The sequence below is a fragment of the Amblyraja radiata genome, chromosome 7, assembly GCF_010909765.2.
Source record: "Amblyraja radiata isolate CabotCenter1 chromosome 7, sAmbRad1.1.pri, whole genome shotgun sequence".
Taxonomy (NCBI): Eukaryota; Metazoa; Chordata; class Chondrichthyes; order Rajiformes; family Rajidae; genus Amblyraja; species Amblyraja radiata.
Window position 1 is genome coordinate 83,293,882 of NC_045962.1, and position 25,469 is coordinate 83,319,350.

The following is a 25,469-nucleotide window of genomic DNA, read 5'->3' on the forward strand; positions in this document are numbered from 1 at the left end:
CCTAATTAATTTGTCCTTTCTCTCCTTAGTTTTATAAGTTCATTAGGAGTGGGGTATATGATAATCTGCTCTGAAAATTACCCAAATGTGCTCGCTTTCTGCTTCCTGGATGAACTGCAACGAGAATTCATTACTTTATACGATACAGCAAGGATTAACACGGTTGTCAGACCATACTCCTTCATAGAATTTGGTAAGCTTCCAGGCTTTTTATAAATGACTTGTATGATGATAGAAGTAATGATAATTTGCCTTCTAAAGTGCTAATTTGTGGAGTGGAAAGACTTGAAAAGTGTTAATTACATATTACTGAGAGAAGGATGATGCACTTTAGAAAATGTTAATCTAATTTTATTACATGGAAAATCATTTGTCATTTTGGTACTGTCTGTTTTTGTGTCTAAGTCAGACCTTTCTCTCCCATGGAAATTTGGAGATGATTGAGGCTATCCTTGTTTAATTGAGACCAGGCTGTAGTTGATCATTTTCAGGTAAATTGTAAATTAATGTACAATGAATAATGAACAATATATAAACTTGTCTCTTTAATTTCTAATCATATGGGTTATGCATCAAGTCTTTCTCATATGAGAGAACTAACTTTGAAGGTGGACATAACATGTTTATTATTTGGGTTTATTTGCCTCTTAGGACATTTGCCTCTTTCTTTAAGGACAGCATTGGTGCTGTCTGTGTGCTCTCCCTGTGACTACAAGGGTTCTTTTGGATGCAAAAGGACACTGGAGTAACTCAGCAGGTCAGGCAGCATCTCTGGAGAATATGGATGGGTGACGTTTTGGGTCACCTGTACGTCAATGCTATTACATTTTGAGAGTTTTTCCTACTTTTGTAAAACAAAAAGCGTCAACCTGAAATGTTAACTAAGTTTGTTTCTTTCCATAGTGCTGTCTGACTTGCTGAGTATTTCAATAGACAATAGGTGCAGGAGTAGGCCATTCGGCCCTTCATGCCAGCACCGCCGTTCACTGTAATCATCCACAATCAGTTCACCGTTCCTGCTTTCTCCCCATATCCCTATCTTTAATAGCTCTATCTAACTCTCTTGAAAGCATCCAGAGAATTGGCCTCCACTGCCTTCTGAGGCAGAGAATTCCACAAATTCACAACTCTCTGGGTGAATATGTTTTCCCTCATCTCCATTCTAAATGGCCCACCCGTTATTCTTAAACTGTGGCCCCCTGGTTCTGGACTTCCCCAACATCGGGAACACGTTTCCTGCCTCTAGCGTGGCCAATCCCTTAATAATCTTATATGTCTCAATTGGATCCCCTCTCATCCTTCTAAAAAATACTCATGCAGGTGACGGGGAGAACGTACAGTCTCCGTACAGACAACACCCGTAGTCAGGATCGAACCCGGGTCCATAGTGCCGTAAGCGCTGTGAGGCAGCAACTCTACCGCTGCGCCACCGTGTCGCCCAGTTTAAGCAGATCTGCATTATTTAGCTTTTGATCGTTATTTCTCAAATGATGTTTTCCCGCCAGATAATTTCATCCAGAAGACGAAGCAGAGGTTCAATAACCCCCGGTCACTAGCTACGAAGATAAACCTAGCTGACATGCAGACTGAGATCAAATTGAGACCAGCCCATCAGCTTACAATGTTTGATGTCGAAACAGCAAATGGAAACGTACGTCTACATTTCCCCCCTTCCAAGGGGATAGGTGAGAGTACTTTACTTCTGACAAATTTCATAGAAACACAATGTCAAAAAGTGCTCTAACTTGATCCCACAATGTCATGCACTTGGAAGCCTTCTAAGATTTATCACCCTTTAGATAAACAGCAGTTCATCTTTCAACCAAAGCCAAGTTCACGTTTTAATTCTGATTACATGTAGTTCTTCTAAAATGCAACAGTTACTTTTCAACAAAGCATTGTTTTAGTTTTAGAGATACAGCACGGAAATAGGCCCTTCGGCCCACCGCGTCCGCACCGACCAGCGATCCCCGCACATTAACACTATCCTACACCCACTAGGGACATTGTTTTTTTACATTTACCAAGCCAATTAACCTACAAACCTGTACGTCTTTGGAGTGTGGGAGGAAACCAGAGATCTCGGCGTAAACCCACGCAGGTCACGGGGATAACGTACAAACTCCGTACAGACAGCACCTGTAGTCGGGATCGAACCCGGCGCTGCATTCGCTGTAGGGCAGCAAGTCTACCGCTGCGCCACCATGACCGCCCCATTGTATTATGGAATATCGCAATATACAGACACTTGGGTCAATGGGAGAAATAGGGTAAAGGGTTGGAGTTTCAGACTCGTAATAACAAAGTTATTTTTCCCTGCAGGATTAAAAAAAATAAAGATCTTTTCAATAGCAATTCAAATAAACTTATATTTTTGTTACTGCAAGCTAAAATGTTAAAAGCTGATTTTACATTGTTTGGCAGAATATAACACAAAGTGGTGAACTCAGCAGGTCAGGCAGCATCTGTGGAGGGAATGGATACTAGTGTGAATGGGTTATCAATGGTCAGCGTGGACCCGGTGGCCCAAAGTGCCTGTTTCCATGCTGTTTCACTAAACTAAACTAAGATATGCTCGGTGTTTCCACAAATCTGTATGCTTAAAGATCTTGTCTTGTGCATTGTGCATTGCAAACATTAGTGAATAGGAGCAGCAAAAACCTGCTTTATGCTGTTTCCCAGAGTATTGATACCTTTATATGGATCTATCAATAATTGAAAATAAGGGCATACAATTTATTATGCGATCGGGTGCGATTAATTTTTGGATCGCATACTCCGGTCGCACTGCAGCCTACCATCGATGGAGCTGGAGGGCTCCTCAGGCTGACCTTCGGCACCACCACGGGGCATGGACTTACATCGGAGTCGATCCCTTGCCTGGGATCGCTCCAACCTCGGCCTGCAGACTTTACATCAGGAGCTCGCAGTCTCGGGAGAGGCCTTGGATGTCGTGAGCTCCAACGTCGCGGAACGTTCGACCAGCCCCGACGCAGGGTTCGATCCCCCCGATGCAGGAGCTGATCGCCTCAACGTGGAGGGCCCACCGCTGGCTACGGGAGTCAAGATCGTCCCGTCAACAGAGGGCTCGAGGCCCCCGACCGCGGGAGAGCAAAGGGAAGAGATTGAACTTTTTTCGCCTTCCAATCACAATGAGGAATGTGGAGGAGTCACTGTGGTGGATGCTTATGTTAAAATGTGTTTTGTGTATTCGGTTGCTTTTTATTTGTATGACTGACTTGACAAATGAAATTCCTCGTTTGTTGCAAAACATACTTGGCTAATAAAGTATTATTGTGATTGTGATTGTGATGCAATTTATTTCTGATCTTATTTATTGGCAAATGTGAAAGACCTTTCAATTTTTTTCCACATTAATGCCACCATCTTAATGTATGATGTCAAGGCAATTCACATAAGTGTTACCTGACAACATTTTATATTGTCTTGATAATACTTCACCAAAAGATTGGTTAATGGAAAGAATTTCAGGGAGCTTTGTGAAGGTCTTTCAGCATTGGTCTATTGGAGTTCGGTGTGATTTGTTTTTCAATAAAAAAAACATTTCCAGTGCATTTTATACAATTTTAATGTTGTTATATTTTAGCATAGTTGGCAACCCATTCTATGTAATATACAGTTAACTATTTCATAATAAAGCTCAAATAATGTACTCAGTAACCTAATGCAAAAACTCACATAAAATGCTTTGGAATTTAAAAGTATAAAATCCATAAATTTATGTGGATTATCTTGATGTCATATTCTGAGTTTTACAACATTCAAACCTTACAGTGATTTTTTTTTACACATTGGAACAGCCTTTGTGTATATTAGTTTTCATTTTGATGCGGTTTTCAATCATGTTTAAGAACATGCTCAACTGGGAAGGACTCTGTTGTATTCTCTGAAAGAAACATTTGAGATAAACCTTGGTCTGCACAAACAAATCAGTAGTAATCTAAATCTGAAAGAGTTAATCACTTTGGTTTAGTTCAGAGATACATCGTGGAAAGAGGCCACTTCGGCCCACCAAGTCTGCGCCGACCAGCGATCCCTGCACACTAGGGACAATTTACAATTATGCCAAACCAATTAACCTACAAACCTGTACGTCTTTGGAGGGTGGGAGGAAACAGAAGATTCTGGAGAAAACCCACGCAGGTCATGAGGAGAACGTGCAACCTCCATACAGACGGCACCCGTAGTCAGGATCAAACCCAGGTCTCTGCCGCTGTAAGGCAGCAACTCTACATCCATGCCAGTGCACTGCTTTTAGAACATACAATGCCCTTGTTCTGAACATGAGACTCTGACATTAAATTGTAGGTAGTGTTGAATTGTGAGCCTTGCCCAGATGAATGTTGGTAGCCTGCAATGGGATTTGCTTGTTTTACTTTAGTGATGTGGTGGATGAATATTGGTTTGGGTTTATTATTGTCACATGTGCCGAGAAACAGTGGAAAAAGTTTTGCATGTTATCCAGTCAAATCATGCCATAAGTGCAATCAAGCCTTACGCAACAGGTATGCAAAGAGGAAAATAGCCAGAGTGCAGAATATAGTGTTACAGGTTGGTAGACAGCTAAAGAGAAAGCGTAGATTTAAAAAGTATGAGGGCCACAATGAGGTAGGTTGGGAAATCGGGACTACACCATTAGCTTATGATTAATCTGTTCAGTGGTCAGATAACAGCGGGGTAGAAGCAGGGAAGAAATAATTATTTAAATCAGTGCTGCAGCGTTATGTCAGAAGTATAGGGCTCTGTTGAGACCACATCTGGAGTATTGTGTACAGTTTTGGTGTCCTAATTTGAGGAAGGCCATCCTTGTGATTGAGGCAGTGCAGCGTAAATTCACGAGATTGATCCCTAGGATGGCGGGACTGTCAAATGAGGAAAGATTGAAAAGACTAGGCTTGTATTAACTAGAGTTTAGAAGGATGAGGAAACATATAAAATTATAAAAGGACGGGACAAGCTAGATGTAGGAAAAATGTTCCCAATGTTGGGCGAGTCCAGAACCAATGGCCACAGTCTTAGAATAAAGGGGAGGTCATTTAAGACTGAGGTGAGGAAAATCTTTTTCACCCAGAGAGTTGTGAATTTGTGTAATTCCCTGCCACAGTGGGCAGTGGAGGCCAAGTCACTGGATGGATTTAAGAGAGAGTTAGATAGATCTCTAGGGGCTAGTGGAGTCAAGGGATATGGGGAGAAGGCAGGCACGGGTTATTGATAGGGGACGATCAGCCATGATCACAATGAATGGCGGTACTGGCTCGAAGGGCCAAATGGCCTCATCCTGCACTTATTTTCTATGTTAAGTGCAAATGGATTCGGCTGAATTTTATAACTGCTTATTTTATATATTTTTATATAATTTTATACCTGCACGGTGGTGCAACGGTAGAGTTGCTGCAGTACAGCGCCAGAGACCCGTGTTCGACCCTGATTATGGGCGCTCTCTACATGGTGTTTGTACGTTCTTGTATGTGACCTGCATGGGTTTACTCCGGGATCTCCCATTGTGTCCCACACTCTAAAAGAGTCAAACAGGTTTGTCGGCTAATTGGCTTGGTATAATTGCGAATTGTCCCTAGTGTGTAGGATGGTGAATGTGTGTGGGAATTGCTGGGCGGTGCGGACCCGGTGGGCCGAAGGTCCTGTTTCCACGCGGTATCTCTAAACTAAAGTAAACTAGAAGAATAGATCATTTTTGGTTGAAGCAGAACTAAAATGATTGCTAAAAATATTCAGTTGAAATGTTCAAGCTAGTCGTTATTTACTGCCGTGGGAAGAGTTTCAGTTATCTGGTGTTGGGATTTCTTGAGTGACCAGTCAACCACTTAACCATCGCTTCCTCATCTGATTTTATTCGGGATCGACAATGTGCTCTTTTACTTTCTGTGTTGAGACCATTTGTGTATGTGCTTACATTAAAGCTCAGTATATTGGCTTGAATAGGAAGGGAGAATGCAGCAGAATTGGCCCTGTTGTGATCTTATTTCCTGCAGCAGAGAATGCCTAAAATGAAAGCAGTTTGTTCTCTCGCTGAAGATAGACACATAAAGCTGGATTAACACAGTTGGACTGGCAGCATCTGTGGAGAGAAGGAATGGGTGAAGTTTCGGGGTCGAGACCCATCTTCGGACTCTTGCGGTATTGATGTGTGGGAATGTACAATATAAAGAAATGTAATGCTTCTAACAGAAGTATATAAATTTATGAGAGGCATAGATAGGGTAGCGGTCAGAACCTTGGTTCCTAGGTTGGAAATGTCAAAAACTAGAGGGCAGAGCTTTAAGGTAAGAGGTGAAGTTTAAAGATGTGCAGGGCCAAGTTCTGGCTCGAAGGACCGAATGGCCTACTCCTACACATTGTCTATTGACACAGAAGGAGGTGGGTGCCTGGAACACCGTGTCAATGGCGGTGGTGGAGGCAGATACAGTAATGGCATTTAAGATGCTTTTAGATGGAGGCCAATTCACTGGATGTTTTCAAGAGAGAGCTAGATTTAGCTCTTAGGGCTAACGGAATGAAGGGATAGGGGGAAAAGCAGGAACGGGGTACAGATTTTGGATAACGATCAGCCATGATCGTATTAAATGGTGGTGCTGGCCTACTCCTGCACCTATTTTCCATGTTTCTAGATAGGCACCCAGATATATAGCATGCACCAAAAGTTTCTCACTGTACATAGTTACATGTGACAATAAACAAAACTCCACTCATATGCAGGGAATGGAGGGGGATATGGATCGCATGCAGGCCAAGGATAACTTTGCATCATGTACGGCACAGATATTGTGGGCTGAGAGCCCTGTTCCTATGCTGTACTGTTCTACATTCTATGTTCTGGCTGGACTACAGTTGCAACAGCTAGGCGGGGCAAAATGGAAGCCAGTACCAGCTGCTGAAATCATAGTTTACATTTTATGCTATGTTTCCAGTGAGAGGATGTCAAAAACAAGCCAATGCCGTTTTTATATTTCATTCACGCAATGTAATCGTTACTGACAAAGCCTGCATTTAACATCCAACCTTAATTTCCCCCAAGCTGAGTTTGTGCTCGGCCATTACGGGGAAGAGTTAAGAGTCTGCCACATCACATTGAAAAGTTAAATGTCATAAGAATGGCAAATTTCTTTTCCCGCAGGATATTTGTGAATCAAATGACTTTCTGTCATAATCGGAGAGTTGTGTGAGCATCTTCACTGCCATTAACTTTTTATTCCGGACGTACTTCATTAACTAAATTCCCCGACTCTTGTGCTGGATTTAAACTATTGTATTTGTGGATCAGTAATCTCGGGTCTCTGGATGCTTGTGTGGTAACTTGGCCGCTACATAGCTGTACTCTCTACGTTACGGACTATTCATTTTATTTGCAAGCTTAGTGCCACTAAAAATAATAGGTCTGGAATGATATTTGCAGTCAACTATACTAAAGCGATGTGGCAGACTGCCTCTTGGCTTCTTTGTCTGAAATCAGTATTGTCTGGCTGCTGACTCTCACTGCAGTGGTAACAGTTTCTCCCTACATCTGTACTGGGGAACTTTGTTCTTTGTCCAATTATTCATTCTCGGGAAGTAAATCAGGTGCAAACCATATTAAATCGATTTTCCACCTTTCTGCTTTGAAGGCATTGCCTCTGGCAGAATTGTAGTCCTCCAGCTCTCAGTTCAATGAAACATTCTTCACAGGTGGGAAATGTTGATCTGTTTAGTTTAGAGAAACAGGCCCTTCGGCCCACCGAGCCCATGCCAACCAGCGATCCCCGTACACTAGCACTATCCTACACACACACACACTAGGGACAATTTTACCAAGCCAATTAACCTGCAAACCTGTACTTTGGAATGTGTGGGAAAACCGGAGAAAACCCATGCAGGTAACAGGGAGAACGTACAAACTCCATACACACAGTACCTGTAGTCAGGATCGAACCCACGTCTGACGCTGTAAGGCAGCAACTTTACCGCTGCGCCACCGTGCCGCCCGCTACTGATTCTCGTGACGTTATAGGTACAGTTTTGTCCATATCTGATTGTGGGTCACTGGAATGTGTCTTAGCAACAAATTATATAATAACAAAAATGTGTTACAAGAACTGGAGACGTGTTGCAAGGGAACAGGATCAAGGATCTGACTAGTAGAAAAGAAATAAGGCTCACTCGTCTGTTTAGTGGCAAGTCAGACTGTTCGGGAAAATTTTCGTATAACAAAACCTGTAGGCCTTGGAAGTGCATAGTGTAAGTGCTGAGTTGGCTCTTGCAGCTTTAAAGAAATTACATTGAAATCCTTCAAGATGGCGTCCTGCTGAAATGTCATTTTCATGAAAGATGCATGTTGTCACCTTTTCCTCAGCACATCTTTCCTCCTCTCAGTGAGGGCAGCTAATTCAAGCAAACTGGAAATCCAAGTGTAGAAACAAAGAAATGCAGATACTGGTTAATATGCAAAAGGACAAAGTGCTGGAGTAGACTTTAGACATTGGAGATACAGCGCGGAAACAGGTCAACCGAGTCCGTGCCGACCAGCGATCACCCTGTACATTAGCACTATCCTACATTACACAATAGGGACAATTTACAATTTTACTGAAGCCAATTAACGGACAAACCTGTACGCCTTTGGAGTGTAGGAGGAAACCGGAGCACCCAGAGAAAACCCATGCAGTCACAGGGAGAAAGTACAAACTCCATACAGACTGCACCCGTAGTCAGGATCGAACCTGGTTCTCTGGCGCTGTAAGGCAGCAACTCTACTGCTGCGCCACTGTGCTGCACGTTTCAGGTCAAGAAGGTTGTCGACCCGAAACGCCATCTATCCATGTTCTCCAGAGATGCTGCCTGGCCTGCTTAGTTAATCCAGCACTTTGTGTCCTTGTGTGGAAAGGCAAGTTGCGGCTTGTGCCTCGATATCACTTCAATTCATGCATCGATCATTTGGGGCTGGTAAATATTTGCCGCTAAACAAATGTCAGAATGAACAAATGTGTACGTTCTTTTGGGGATTGTAAAATGCAACCAGATTCACGACTCTGTATTGTGCTTTGTTGCCACAGCTCCAAATCAAAGACTGGAACCAGTGAAGCTGCCAGGATTCATATCTTGTTTACTAAGCTTCCTATGTGCAGCTTTAAATCTAATCCGTGGATTTCATGCAATGGAAAATTTATTTCAGGTGAGATGCACAGTACTTACTCAAGTCGGTATATTTACTCTCTTAATTAAATTTCAAGTTTAATGCATAAACATCTTTCATGTGCGGTGTTTAAGGATCAACATAAGTGCGCACTGTTTTAGATTAATATCCCATCGCAACATGGATATTTTCAGCCTTGTCTGAGAAATGACAAACTGCACTCTGCGGAGCTGGCGAAACCGATTCAGGGACAGTTTCTTCCCAGCTGTTATCAGATAACTGACTCATCCTACTGCAACTAGAGAGCAGTCCTGAACTACTATCCACCTCATTTGGAGACCCTCGGACTATCTTTGATTGGACTTTACTGGCTTTACCTTGCACCAAACGTTATTCCCTTATCATGTATCTGTACACTGTGAATGGCTCGATTGGAATCATGTATTGTCTTTCCGCTGACTGGTTAGCACGCAGCAAAAGGTTTTCACTGTACAAAGACCTGAGACTCAGCGGGGCCAGGTAGTTGTCATGCTACTGATAACGCACGTTTAGAATAGAGTCCAGCTCCTGGCCTTAGGTGGCATAGAGCAAAGTATATTAATAGACCCCAGGATAAAAAGTGATCTGATGAGAGAATTCTCATTAAGGTTTGAGCTAAAGTAATGAACCTTATTAACCACGGGCAGGCAGCAGCGGATAACTGCAACTAAGTGCTGCCATTATGTTAAATAGTTCCGATGTAATTATTACCAAGTTTATCGAGGAATTGTGTTCATTCAATTCCAAGCAAATAAGTGACTCGAAATCCAGCCTATCATTTTTAATAGCATAATAATATAGAAAGTGCAGATTGTGCCATGTCCTGCAACTGAATTCTAAACTGCAGAAATAGATTTAATTTTTAAACCTGCATCAAGATGAGTTGCTGCCCCCAAGATATGCTGAAGTGTGTATCTGTCCCTGTAATAAGTATCATCTTTACATGCGTTTGTTTAGAATATAAAGTGCTGGAGTGACTCAGTGGGTCAGGCAGCATCTTTTAGTTTTAGTGATACCGAGCGGAAGCGGGCCCTTCGGCTCACTATGTCCACACCGACCAGCGATCCTATCCTCACACACATACACAATCCTACACACACTATGGAGAATTTACAATTGTATCAAGCCAATTAACCTACAAACCTGTACGTCTTTGGAGTGTGGGAGGAAACCAGAGATCCTGGAGAAAACCCATGCAGGTCACGGGGAGAGCGTACAAACTCCGTACAGATAGCACCTGTAGTCAGGATCGAGCCCGGGTCTCTGGCACTGTAAGGCAGCAACTCTACTGCTGAACCACCATGCCCGCCACTGGAGAACCATGGATAGGTGACGACTCGGGTTGGGACCCTTCTTCAGACTGATTGTAGTTGAGGGGGGAAGGTGGGGGGTGGGGTTAAAAGCAGGGAAATAGAGCTGTAGTCCCGAAAAGTCGCCTATCCATGTAGGTGCATATCTAACCCCCACCCCCCCATCCACCCACTCCTCCCTCAGTTACTGCTTGACCTGCTGAGTTCTTCCAGTAAATTGCATGCTGTTCCAGATTCCAGCATTAGCAGCCCTTTTTGCCTCCTGACCCAAGCCTGTTTTACATAGAGCTTGTGATCGTGCATTCCTTGCTAATGCATTGGCTTGAATACAAACTAAATTGATCAACATTGCCAATCCATTTGAAGTAAGTTCACTATAAACAAAAATATTGACGTTTTAAAATGTTTCAATGCAATCTTTCTGAGAGAGCCTGAAGGGGATTGTTGAAAAGAGCAAACAATGCTTGATTGCAAATAAAATGTATTAAGAATGATTTTCCATCAGAAATCAAATAGGCTTTTAACCTAGATTTGAAGAGGTGAGCACTAGTGAGACTATTAGTTGTAGCTGGCTGAGAAATAGGAGATGACAATAGATGACAAGTATGGCGTTACTTTTGTAAGGACGTAACTGAACACTGGAGTAAATGCACACACTTTGAAATAAAATTCGTATGGACCCTAAATACCTATCAACTATTAATGCATCAATCACTAATATCTGCAACTAATCTGACCCTGTCCCAGTTTGTCACTTTACTGAGCCCCCCCAATTTCTTGAGATTAAAGAAAAACAAGTTTCCAGAGCTGAGATAGTTTAGTTTATTATCTCATGTGCCAAGGTACAGTGAAAAGCTTTTGTTGTGGGTCAACAGAAAGACATGATTACAATCGAGTCATCCACAGTTTACAGATACATGACAAGGGAATAACGTTTAGTGTAAGATAAATCCATGTAAAGTCCGATTAAAGATAGTCCGAGGGTCTTCAATGAGGTAGATAGTTGCTCATGACTGCTTTCCAGTCGTTGATAGGATGGTACTCACCAGATTGTTTTACAATCGTCACCCTTGTGTAGTCCGGTTGCTGTTATGTTACGTTATGTCATTTTGCAAGGACTTCCCTTGCTTAAGTTTTCTGTAACTAGATCGAGATAGAATTGCTGACTTGCTTGCTAGGATCTAAGTATCCAGAGTTCTTCCACCAAACTATCTTCAGCAATTTGGGACAGTGTTGAATCTAAGCCACGTTCAAGCCAGGAATGAGAATTTGGATTTTGGTTTGTGGGAGGAAGTGTTGCCAAGCCATAAGCACAAACAACCGTAATTTATTTGACAAATTGTGAATCTTTTGACTTTACTTTAGAGATACAGTGTGGAAACAGGTCCTTCGGCCCTCCGAGACTCCGCCGACCAATGATCGTACACTAGCACTATGTAGCACGCTGGGGCCAATTTACAATTTTTACCGAAGCCAATCAACCTACAAACCTGTACGTCCTTGGAGTGTGGGATGAAACCGGAGAACCCGGAGAAAACTGACGGCTTCACAGGTAGAACGTACAAACTCTGTACAGAGAGCACCCGTAATCAGGATCGAACACGGGTCTCCGCAGCTGTAAGGCAGCAACTCTACTCTGCCGCCCCATCATTAAGACGGGTTAAATATTTATGGATTTTTTGGGCAGAAGATGATCAATTGGAGTTGGGGTTCCTCCATTTTTATTAAAAAATATTAAGACTGGTATTACACGTGAGGGCAGGAAAGCAAACAAGTTGAACCATGTGGATATAAAAACTGTTCAACTTAAGCAAAATAAGAACACATAGGTAAAGGAAAAGCTTTCAAGTAATTGAGTTCAAAGAGCAAGAGTGAAGATGGTGGAACCATTCTGAGTAGAAGTTTGTCTTGCTAACGTCAATAAGATAATTGGCAATTGTAGAATATAGAACAGTACAGCACAGGCCCTACGGACAATTATGAGATGACAAGATGTTTAAGCAAGTTGGAGTCATACTGTTTCGTTAGTATTGGAATATTATTTGAACCTCATAGAGTCATGGAATCATAACAGCATGGAAACAGGCCCTTCGGCCCAACTTGCCCACACAAGCCAATATGTCCCATCTACACTCGTCCCATATCTGAATTTGGCCCATATCCCTCTAAATCTGTCCTATCCATGTACCTTTCTAAATGGTTCCTAAACATTACGATAGTACCTGCCTTAGCTCGTTCCATACACCCACCGCTCTAAAAAGTTACTCCGTGGGTTCCTGTTAAATTTTCCTCCCTCACCTTAAACATGTGTCCTCCGGTTCTAGATTTCCCACACTCTGGGCAAGAGACTCTGTGCGTCTACCCGAACTATTCCTCTCAGAAACTAATCAGGGAACATAGGCATTCCAGGACAAAAGGGGTGAAGCACAATTCATGGCTGCCAATTCACGACTGTTGCACCTTAGGGACATTTGAACGAGTTTGAAGTAGTTATTCTAATCCTGTAAACATAACTGCTGAATCCATGGTCAGGATACTGTGTTGTTTTGGTACATTGGCATTGGAAAGACCTTGGAGAGGAGTGCTGTAAATGATTCCAGACTGTTCTGAATTTACGGAGATAGACTTGTTCAATTGAGTACACGTCAGGTGCTATAATCGGATATTTTAAATGCTGGAAAGAACAGATTAAAATAAGCGTACACAACTTCAATTAAGGGGATATAAGGTCAATAAAAGTAAAATACGGCTGAAGGCTGGAAATTTAAGAAAGGAATCCCTTCCATGGTTATTAGCATCTAATAAATTCTATCAGTAAATCAGGTTAATAGCAAGAACATAAACACCTATAATTGAAAATACCTGATTTGTGGTAGCATTATAAGGTGCAGTTGTTAGATGTGACTTATAAACTTCTGGTTATGGCCTCAGTTCAGATGAAATGCCCTGGAAGTCTATTGATCTGGGACTAGTAATGTGAAACCCAGGATTAGTTGTAGAGAGTCATTAGCGTGGAAACAGGCCCTTCGGCCTAACTTGCCCATACTGGCCAACATGTCCCAGCTACACTAGTCACCTGCCTGCATTTGGCCCTTATCCCCCCCCCAAACCTGTCCTACCCATGTACGTGTCTAACTGCTTTTTAAACGTCGGGATAGTCCCAGCCTCAATTACCTTCTCTGGCAGCTTGTTCCATACACCCACCACCCTTTGTGTCAAAAAGTTACCCCTCAGATTCCTATTAAATCTTTTCCCCTTCACCTTAAACCTATGTTCTCTGGTCCTGTATTCGCCTTCTCTGGGCAAGAGACTCTGTGCATCTACCTGATCTATTCCTCTCATGATTTTATATACCGCTATATAAATACATAGAAACATAGAAAATAGGTGCAGGAGTAGGCCATTCGGCCCTTCGAGCCTGCACCGCCATTCAATATGATCATGGCTGATCATCCAACTCAGTATCCTGTACCTGCTTTCTCTCCATACCCCCTGATCCCTTTAGCCACAAGGGCCACATCTAACTCCCTCTTAAATATAGCCAATGAACTGGCCTCTGGCCTGTGGCAGAGAATTCCAGAGATGATATATGATCATCCTCCTGTGCTCCAAGGAATAGAATCCCAGCCTACCCCTATAGTTCAGACCCTCTCATTCTGGCAACATCCTCGTTGATGCTAATTTAATTTTGTTACCTATATTTATCAACAAAATGTGTGAGCAAGAAATTCTTCTTTCATAAAGAGATAAAGAAGTAAGAATTTAATTGTCTCATTTCCGGACATACAACAATAAAACACTCTTGACTCTCGAAAAAGATTGAGATATGATTGAGAGCATTTGTGGGTCTGCAGGAAAGGATCGCAAACTGCTAAATGACTCTTTAATTTGCTCTATGGCATGGATAGAACTTTCATGAAGATTTTCATCTTGATAAGATAAGGTCTATTATTTTCATCAGCTGAATTATACTAATCTGAATAGCTATTAAATTGCAAATATAGTATTCACAACAAGTTGAACAGCAAGTAATATTTTCACTGCCCATTTGTAGTGTATAAATGACAAACACAGCATTCCATGCATGCACTCAAGTGCATTAGAGGTTAATTAGAGTGCATTCTACCATGGAATGAGATGATTATTAATTTTGCACCTAAGTTTATGGATTTTTGTTGTTGAAAGATATTGATGGGCAAGGTACAGAGCCAGGAATATGGGTTGTGTCACAGATTATCCGAAATCCTATTGAATGTTGGGATGGCCTCATTTGAGGTGTGCAAAATCACGAGAGGAATAGATCTTGTGGACGCACAGAGTCTCTTGCCCAGAATAGAGGGATTGAGAACCATAGGACATAGGTTGTAGGTGAGGGGGGAAAGATTTAATAGGAACCTGAGGGGTAACTTTTTTTGCACAAAGGGTGGTGGGTGTATGGAACGAGCTGCCAGAGTAGGTAGTTGAAGCAGGGACTATTGCAATGTTTAAGAAACATTTGGTCAAGTGCATGGATAGGACAGGTTTGGAGGGATATGGGCCAAACGCAGGCAGGTGGTGTAGCTGGGACATGTTGGTCGGCGTGGGCAAGTTGGGCCAATGGGCCTGTTTCCACGCTGTATCACTCTATGACCCTTTGGCTGCGTGGCCAACTCCTGTTCTTGGAAATGAAAACGAAAAAAGTGCAGGTGCTGGAAATGTTAAAATAGGGAAAGAAAATGCTGAAACCAAGTAGCGCAGCATCTGTGGAACAACAAAAGGGTTAATGTTATAGATCAGTGACTCTTCATGTATCATCAGGACTATGTATACCTTCTACGTAATTCACTGCAATGATTCCAAACCTATATTGTTATCATTCGGTCCCTCAGTACCAATTTGTTAGTTACAAAAAGCTGAAGTGATCATCAGCTATAAAGGGTGCTCCAGTTTCCTCCCACATTCCAATGACATACGGGTTTGTATATTAATTGGCTTCTGTAACTTGAAATCTGTCTCTGGTGTGTAGTAAAGTGCTAGCATACGGGGTGATCGCTGGTTGATGCGGACTCGGTGGGCCTGTTTCCGCACTCTTTCTCTAATCCAATCTAATCATACTCTTACTTTTCCAACACGAGTTAAATTGGAAGGTGCAAACGTTATGGTCCAATTCCTTGTGCCATATTGAAGATGTGAGCTTGCTGGCTTTACTTACCGACTTGGAGTGAAAATGCTACATGTCTAATCAAGATAAGTAATTCATCAACGGCACAGTGGAGTGGGGAGCAAGTGAGGAGAGAGTTGGTTGAGAGTTTTTTTGTCAGAGCAGTTGTTAGTTGTTGTACCACCTATGCTCCTCACTAATCCCCCTCAGAGCAGCTGCAGCCAAGTACATTGTCCTTGACCTGCCATTAGAATTGGCCACCAGGCAAATCCACTGGAATCACCTCTTAATTTTCACAGATGGATCAAAGGATCCAGTAGCTGAAACAACAGGGGCGGCTGTGGTAGTCCAGGGGATGAATGTTGAGCTTTACAAAAGAACAAACAACTATTTGACAGTATATACAGTGGAACTGTACGCTATTTTGATGGCAGTTCGGTGGATGGAACAGGTGCAACCATGTAAAGTAGTAATATGTAGCGACTCATTATCTGCAATCCAGAGTTTGGGTCTGGTGCATCCCATAGGCGGCCTGACTTAGTTTATGAAATCCTGCTACTATTAAGCCAAGTGACAAGGAGGGGCAGTGACGTGACTTTGTTGTGGGTCCCAGCACACATTGGTGTTCTAGGGAATGAAAAGGTGGATAAATTGGCAAAGGAGGCTGTTAAAAAAAAGAAACATAGAGGTAAACTTACAACTATCCAAATCTGAAGGAAAACACATTGTGTGGAAGAAAATAAATCAGGAATGGCAACAATACTGGGAACAGGAGACAAAGGGGAGACACCTCTATTCGCTACAAAACAGAGTGGGCATTACAGCAAGAAGAGGGGGGAACAGGAGGGAACAGGTAGTATTAACAAGATTGAGGATAGGACACACTCACCTGAACAGCACATTAAAAATATTGGGAAAACACCCTACTGGGCTGTGTGAGGAATGCCATCAACCAGAAACAGTTCAGCATGCCCTAGTTGCATGTAGGAGATATGAGACAGAAAGGGGATTTATGATCATTGAAATGAGGAAAATTGGATTGACAGAAATATCAGTAAAGAACATTGGAGGGAAAGGGAAAAGGAATAAAGTTGTTGTTTGATTTCTTGAGGGCCTCTGGGCTTATAAGAAGGATCTAATATAAAGACATGAGTACTGTGGAATGAAGCCAGAAGGTGGCAGCAATGCAACATTGCGGATGCCGGCTGCCGTAAAACTCCAAAGAAGAAGAAGAAGAAGAATCCACTGGAATCGTTTGGCAGCACCACTTTCCCCTTCCCGTACTAGAGAGAAGTGCTTGGCCAGGAGCCATTCCCCAAGGGTTTTCTCAGTCCATATCAACTTTGTCATGTGTACAACTACTGGCACAAGCCTGTTGAGCTCAAGGTATGTTGGTATCTGGTTAGTTGCTACATGGTTCATGAAAGCAAGTCTCTTTATTCAGCCGGTGGAAAACTACAGAGAGCCAGAGAACTTTTAACTCGTAAAGTTTCTGTGAAACATTCTGCATTTACACATTACACTGCATCAAGGCACGAAAATACGTATGTATGATGTTGAATTTTAATAGTGTGCTGTCGCAGTCTTCAAAGGGCACGAGTAATCTGGTCTGCGGTTTTGGAATTTAAATGGAATTAGCTAAAAAACAGATAAATTCTTAAGGTTAATGCAAAGTAATCTGCAATGGTTTCAATCACTCAAGATAATTAAAGCATTCTTTGAATTATTTTGGGGTGATGAATGAGGCTGCGGTGTGATTGGGCCCTCTACTGGAATGATGAACCACATACAGTGCCCTCCATAATGTTTGGCACAAAGACCCATCATTTATTTATTTGCCTCTGTACGCCACCATTTGAGATTTGTAATAGAAAAAAATCACATGTGGTTAAATTGCACATTGTCAGATTTTAATAAAGGCCATTTTTATACATTTTGGTTTCACCATGTAGAAATTACAGCAGTTTTTATACATACTCCCTTAATGTTTGGGACACAGCAATGTCATTTAAATGAAAGTAGTCATGTTTAGTACTTTGTTGTATATCCTTTGCTTGCAATGACTGCTTGAAGTCTGTGATTCATGGACATCACCAGTTGCTGGGTGTCTTCTCTGGTGATGATCTGCCAGGCCTGTATTGCAGACATCTTTTAGCTTATGCTTGTTTTGGGGGCTAGTCCCCTTCAATTTTCACTTCAGCATATAAAAGTCATGCTCAATTGGGTTCAGATCAGATGATTGACTTGGCCACTCAAGAATTGACCATTTTTTAGCTTTGAAAAACTCCTTTGTTGCTTTAGCAGTATGTTTGGGATCATTGTCTTGCTGTAGAATGAACCGCCGGCCCATGAGTTTTGAGGCATTTGTTTGAACTTGAGCAGATAGGATGTGTCTATACACTTCAGAATTCATTCTGCTACTACCATCAGCAGTTGCATGATCAATGAAGATAAGTGAGCCAGTACCTTCAGCAGCCATACATGCCCAGGCCATAACACCCCCACCACCGTGTTTCACAGATGAGGTGGTATGCTTTGGATCTTGGGCAATTCTTTCTCTCCTCCATACTTTGCTCTTGCCATCACTCTGATATAAGTTAAACTTTGTCTCATCTGCCCACAAGACCTTTTACCAGAACTGTGGTTGCTCTTTTAAGTACTTCTTGGCAAACTGTAACCCGGCCATCCTATTTTTGCGCCTAACCAGTGATTTGCATCTTGCAGTATAGCCTCTATTTCTGTTCATGATGTCTTCTGTGGACAGTGGTCATTGACAAATCCACACCTGACTCCTGAAGAGTGTTTCTGATCTGTCAGACAGGTGTTTGGGGATTTTTTTAAATTATAGAGATAATTCTTCTGTCATCAGCTGTGGAGATCTTCCTTAGCCTGCCAGTCCCTTTGTGATTAGTAAGCTCACCAGTGCTCTCTTTCTTCTTAATGATGTTCCAAACAGTTGTTTTTGGTAAGCCTAAGGTTTGGCTGATGTCTCTAACAGTTTTATTCTTGGTTCTCGGTCTCATTATGGCTTCTTTGACGTTCATTGGCACAACCTTGGTCCTCATGTTGATAAACAGCAATAAAAGTTTCCAAAGGTGATGGAAAGACTGGAGGAGAGACTAGGTGCTGAGAGCTCTCTTATACCTGCATGAAGAAGGCAATTAAACACACCTGAGCAATTACAAACGCCTGTGAAGCCATGTGTCCCAAACATTATGGTGATCTGAAATTGGGGGACTATGTATAAACACAGCTGTAATTTCTACATGGTAAACCAAACTGTATAAAATTGGCCTTTATTAAAATCTGACCAAGTGCAATTTAACCACACGTGATTTTTTTTCTGTTACAAATCTCAAATTATGGAGTACAGTGGCAAATAAATAAATGACGGGTCTTTGTCCCAAACATTATGGAGGGCACTGTATGTGGTTCATCATTCCAGTAGAGGGCCCAATCACAGCCTCATTCATCACCCCAAAAATTGTCAAAGAATGCTTTAATTATCTTAAGTGATTGAAACCATTGCAGATTACTTTGCATTAACCTTAAGAATTTATCTGGTTTTCAGCTAAATCCATTTAAATTCCAAAACCGCAGACCAGATTACTCGTGCCCTTTGAAGACTGCAACAGCACGTGTATATTATACACGCACATACACACACATATACGTGCACACACACACACATTGTGCTGAATGGCCTGTTACCATGCTCTGACTATAACTTCATGTTAGAAATGAGGTGCAACTTTGCCTGTGGGTTATATGCACACGCGCACATACGCACACACACACACACACACACACACACACACACACACACACACACACACACACACACACACACACACACACACACACACACACACACATACATATATATGTGTGTGTGTGTGTATGTATATATATCTCTATATAACTAAAAATCTTCGTCTTTTTGTGTGTGTGTGTGTGTGTGCATCTGGTTAATTCCTATTTTCTTCCAAACCTTCCCATTTTCACACATCCTACTCACATTTTTCCTGCGGCAGAGATAAACATCTTCCCGTCGCATTTCTACCTATATTTCCAAAGTTATTAATCGTTGAAATTTAAAAAACAACCAAACCCGCCTTCTCACAGACAGCTTCCAGCCTTCCCACAGTGATGATGTCACAATGCCTCCCACAGTGCACCAATCATAGTGGGCTCTCAAGCTGGCTGCCGACTGCCACAATGACATCACAATGGGACGTTGCCAATGGTAACGAGGTTGCTGCCCCTCTACCAATATCTGAAGGGGCTGCTCATCAATTTCTGGTTGCATTTTGGTCCCCACAATCCTGGTGTTTGGGCACAAGGCAGGGAGTGGGGAGAGCCGATCGGGGGGGGGGGGGGGGGGAGGGAACTCTCATCGGCAACCCCCCACCCCCCACCCCAATGTCGAATTTATGGTTTAGTTTATTGCCCATGAAACACTCAAAATATATAGGTAAGAAAGAACTGCAGATGCTGGTTTAAATCGAAGGTAGACACAAAATGCTGGAGTAACTCAGCGTGATGGGTAGCATTTCTGGAGAGAAGGAGAAAGCATCCAGAGATGCTGCCTGTCCTGCTAAGTTACTCCAGCATTTTGTGTCTACACTCAAAATATATACTGCTATGCCAGCTGAAAATATCTGCTTTTTTCAGACTTGGGAAGAATGCGCCTGCAACTTGTCGATTGAATCTTCTTGCATTAAATCTTTTTTACCTTTATAGGGGGAGATTGGCAAGGATAGGACTTTATTCCTTTTATGTGCACAAAGCTGAGGAATGATCTCATAGAGGTGTACTGTATAAGATTACGGGAGGGAATAGATTGGGTGAATGCACAGAGTCCTTTACTCAGAGTAGGGGAATCAAGAACCTGAGAACATTGGATTAAGGTGAGAGGGGAAACATTTAATAGGAACTCAAGGGGCATTGCGTTCCATACAGAAGATGGTGGGTGTGTGGAATGAGCTGCCGTTGGAGGTAGTTGAAGCTGGTACTATAACAATACTTAAAAGACATTTGGACAGACACATGGATAAGAGAGGTTCAAAAGGATTTGGGCCAAATGCGGGCAGACGGGACAAGCGTAGATGGGTCTTCTTAGTGGGCATGGACGTAAGGTTGAAGGGCCTGTTTCCTATGTTCTATGACTAAAACGTCATGTTAAAAATGAAGTTTAACTTTGCCTTTGGGTTTAATACAAGAGGAAGATCTTAGACCCCAACATATGTTGCTTTGAGCCAACCAAGGGTGTGAGGAATCTAATGAAACGGTATCTGAACTAACCCATCATGTTCCCATCAATTCTATTCATTAAGTAATACTTTATATTGAAGTAAATGACGTGTCTTGATTTTCTTTTTATTGACTTAGTCGGTCTTGTATAGAAATATTTTAAAAGTTAGCGAAAACAACTAACTATACTTTATATATATATATCAAGCATCATTAACCAGACTGCTTATTTGGAAGAACCTCTGTGAATACTGCAAAAGGAAATAACTCTCGGTTCGGCAGTCTCTGTGGAAAAAGAAGCAGTTAATGTTTCTATTTCTCTTTCCACAGGAGCTGCCCAGCCTGCTGAGTGATTCCAGCATTGTCTGTTTTTATTTCAGATTTCCATTATCTGCATTTTTAAATTTTGAATTTTCATTCTTTCCTGTGCTTTTAATAACATGCATCATTTTTGTTTAATCAAACAGGACGATGAGGAGGAATTACATACAGTTGCTGTGTTTTTCACTGGTACTGCTGCATGTTTGTATCAGGTGGGTTTCTGGTTGCCAAGTAGCCTGTTTTTTAAGTGATAGGAGCAAAATTAGGCCATTCGGCCCATCAAGTCTACTCCGCCATTCAATCATGGCTGATCTATCTTTCCCTCTCAACCCCATTCTCCTGCCTTCTCCCCATAACCCCTGACAACCTTACTAATCAAGAATATGTCAATCTCCGGCTGTGTAGAGGCCACAGTAGCGAAGAATTCCACTGATTCACCACCCTCTGACTAAAGAAATTTCTCCTTGTCTCCTTCGTAAAAGAACGTCCTTTAATTCTGAGGCAATGCCCTCTAATCCTAGACTCTTCCACCAGTGGATACATCCCCTCCACATCCACTCTATTCAAGCCTTTCACTATTCTGTATGTTTCAATGAGGGTGTCTGTGGGTGAGCCTTTTGTGACCAGCGACCACAGTTCTATTAGCTTTAAAATAATTACATATAAAGACAAGATGGGCCCACTAGTTAAAATTCAGAATTGGGACCAAGGCAAACTTTAATGGTTTTTGACAGAAACTTGCTCAAGTTTCGTGGAGCAAGTTGTTTGCAACAAAAGAATGTCTGGAAAATGGGATGCTTTTAAAAGTGTAATGGCAAGAGTTCAGGGCATGTACGTTCCATAGGTCAGGTCGGGGGGAGTTCCCCCCGCCACGGGTACCAGGTAATCCCCTGCTCCATGGTCGGATAGTCGGCAACCAAACTGTCTCCTCCACCTGGTTTGCCAGGTGAGGAGGGGGCTGTGGACCCCCAGCAGATCCAAAAACAAGACTTTATTATGGGGAACAAGAAAATGGCAGATGAGTTGAACAGGTACTTTGGATCTGTCTTCACTAAGGAGGACACAAACAATCTTCCTGATATATTAGTGGCCAGAGGATCTGGGGTGACGGAGGAACTGAAAGAAATCCACATTAGGCAGGAAATTGTGTTGGGTAGACTGATGGGACTGAAGGCTGATAAATCCCTAGGGCCTGATGGTCTGCATCTCAGGGTACTTAAGGAAGTGGCTCTAGAAATTGTAGATGCATTGGTGATAATTTTCCAATGTTCTATAGATTCAGGATCAGTTCCTGTGGATTGGACGGTAGCTAATGTTATCCCACTTATTAAGAAAGACGGGGGAGAGAGAAAACAGGGAATTATAGACCAGTTAGCCTGATATCGGTGGTGGGGAAGATGCTGGAGTCAATTATAAAAGATGAAATAGCGGCACATTTGGATAGGAGTAACAGGATCGGTCTGAGTCAGCATGGATTTACGAAGAGGAAATCATGCTTGACTAATCTTCTGCAATTTTTTGAGGATGTAACTAGGAAAATGGACAAGGGAGAGCAGTGGATGTAGTGTACCTGGACTTTCAGAAAGCATTTGATAAGGTCCCACATAGGAGATTAGTGGGCAAAATTAGGGCACATGGTATTGGGAGTAGAGTGCTGACATGGATAGAGAAGTGGTTGGCAGACAGGAAACAAAGAGTAGGGATTAACGGGTCCCTTTCAGAATGGCAGGCAGTGACTAATGGGGTACCTCAAGGCTCGGTGCTGCGACCGCAGCTATTTGCAATATTTATTAATGATTTTAATGAAGGGATTACAAGTAACTTTAGCAAATTTGCAGATGACACAAAGCTGGGTGGCAGTGTGAACTGTGAGGAGGATGCTATGAGGATGCAGGGTGACTTGGACAGGTTGGGTGGGTGGACAGATGTATGGCAGATGCAGTTTAATGTGGATAAATGTGAGGTTATCCACTTTGGTAGCAAAAACAGGAAGGCAGATTAGTATCTAAATGGCGTCAAGTTGGGAAAAGGGGAAGTACAAAGGGATCTGGGGGTCCTTGTTTATCAGTCAATGAAAGTAAGCATGCAGGTACAGCAGGCAGTGAAGAAAGCGAATGGCATGTTGGCCTTCATAACTAGAGGAGTTGAGTATAGGAGCAAAGAGGTCCTTCTGCAATTGTATAGGACCCTAGTGAGACCACACCTGAAGTATTGTGTGCAGTTTTGGTCCCCTAATTTGAGGAAGGACATTCTTGCTATTGAGGGAGTGCAGCTTAGATTTGCAAGGTTAATTCCCAAGATGGCAGGACTGTCATATGCTGAGAGAATGGAGCGGCTGGGCTTGTATACTCTGGAGTTTAGGATGAGAGGGGATGTTATTGAAACATATAAGATTATTAAGGATTTGGACATGCTAGAGGCAGGAAACATGTTCCCGATGTTGGGGGAGTCCAGAACCAGGGGCCACAGTTTAAGAATAAGGGGTAAGCCATTTAGAACGGAGACGAGGAAACACTTTTTCTCACAGAAAGTTGTGAGTGTGGAATTCTCTGCCTCAGAGGGCAGTGGAGGCCAGTTCTTTGGATAATTTCAAGAGAGCGCTTGATAGGGCTTGAAGATATTGTACGAGGCTGAAGAAGAAATTGCAGGAGCCCCGGCTGAGATCAATGAATCTCTATTAGACACGGGTGAGGTGCCGGAAGACTGGAGGGTGGCTGATGTTGTGCCCCTGTTTAAGAAGGGCTGCAAGGAAAAGCCTGGGAACTATCGCCTATTGAGCCTAACATCTGTAGTGGGAAGATTACAGGATTGGATTCTGATGGATAGGATATATGTGCATTTGGATAGACAAGGGCTGATCAGCAAAGGCAGCTTTGTGGGAGACCATGTCTTATCAATCTGAGTGTTTTGAAGAAGTGACCAAAAGGGTTGATGAGGGCAAAGCTGTAGATGTTGTTTGTATGGACCGGCAAAGTATTGGAAGTATGCTATTGTGAAGTTCATATCCTTGAACTTCAGAAACAGTCAGGCACGTACATGGATAGGACAGGTTTGGAGGGATATGGGCCAAGCGCGGGCAGGTAGAACTAGTGTAGCTAGGACATGTTGGCTGGTGTTGGCAAGTTGGGCCGAAGTGCTTGCTTCCACGCTGTATCACTCTATGACTATGAACCTTGAGCATCGGCAGCTGAATACATGTTTGCAAATGGTGGGGAGGTTAAAACCAGGAATGTATAAGATGTCAGCATTGGAGGAGTGCTGATGTTTCAGTGGATGGTACAACCTTGGTAGAAGATAAGACCTTGGCAGATTTAAACATAGGAATTACAGCTACTTGCCAAACCAGATGCCTCTATAGGTCAGTGAGCACGTAGACTATGGATGGATAAAACTTAAAGAGTTGAGTTTTGGATCACAGGTTTATATAACAGAGATATGGTTAACAAATTGAAACTTGGCTGCTTCTTAACGAGTGTTCCTAGCAAGCAGTCCTTTATCTGGGGTGCTGTATTATGGATGAAATAAAAATCTTGGCATTGAATGGTTTAGAAACATAGAAAATAGGTGCAGGAGGAGGCCATTCGGCCCTTCGAGCCAGCACCGCCATTCATTGTGATCATGGCGGATCGTCCCCTATCAACAACCCGTGCCTGCCTTCTCCCCATATCCCTAGACTCCACTGGCCCCTAGAGCTCTATCTAACTCTCTCTTAAATCCATCCTGTGACTTGGCCTCCACTGCCCTCTGTGGCAGGGAATTCCATAAATTCACAACTCTCTGGGTGAAAAAGTTTTTTCTCCCCTCAGTCTTAAATGACCTCCCCTTTATTCTAAGACTGTGGCCCCTGGTTCTGGACTCGCCCAACATTGGGGACATTGGGAACAGCACGATTCAAAGAACAAAGAAAACATTTTCAGTTATCCCTTGTAGAAACTATCAAATACAGGCAGGTGGGACTAGTGTTGGCCGGTGTGGGCAAGTTGGGCTGAAGGGCCTGTTTCCACACTGTATGACTATGACAGCACGGTGGCGCAGTGGTAGAGTTGCTGCGTTACAGCGCTTGTAGCTCCGGATATCCCGGTTTGATCCCGACTACGGGTGCTTGTCTGTAGGGAGTTTGTACGTTCTCCCCGTGACTGCGTGGGTTTTCTCCGAGATCATCAGTTTCCTCCCACACTCCAAGGACGTACAGATTTTGTAGGTTAATTGGCTTGGCATCCAGTGTGTGTGGGCTAGTGTGTGTTAATGTGCTGGGATCGCT

At 42.7% G+C, this 25,469-nt stretch overlaps 1 protein-coding gene across 3 annotated transcripts in view; it reads left to right on the forward strand.

The window, feature by feature from the left end:
• Window positions 1-25,469, forward strand: part of sec22a (SEC22 homolog A, vesicle trafficking protein) — a 57,896-nt gene that overhangs the window by 25,073 nt on the left and 7,354 nt on the right. For all 3 annotated transcript variants that reach the window (XM_033024869.1, XM_033024870.1, XM_033024871.1), the window contains exons 3-6: window positions 30-193; window positions 1,506-1,685; window positions 9,066-9,184; window positions 21,355-21,420. In XM_033024869.1, coding sequence (XP_032880760.1) covers window positions 30-193; window positions 1,506-1,685; window positions 9,066-9,184; window positions 21,355-21,420 — 529 coding nt within the window. The remainder of the gene's footprint in view (window positions 1-29; window positions 194-1,505; window positions 1,686-9,065; window positions 9,185-21,354; window positions 21,421-25,469) is intronic.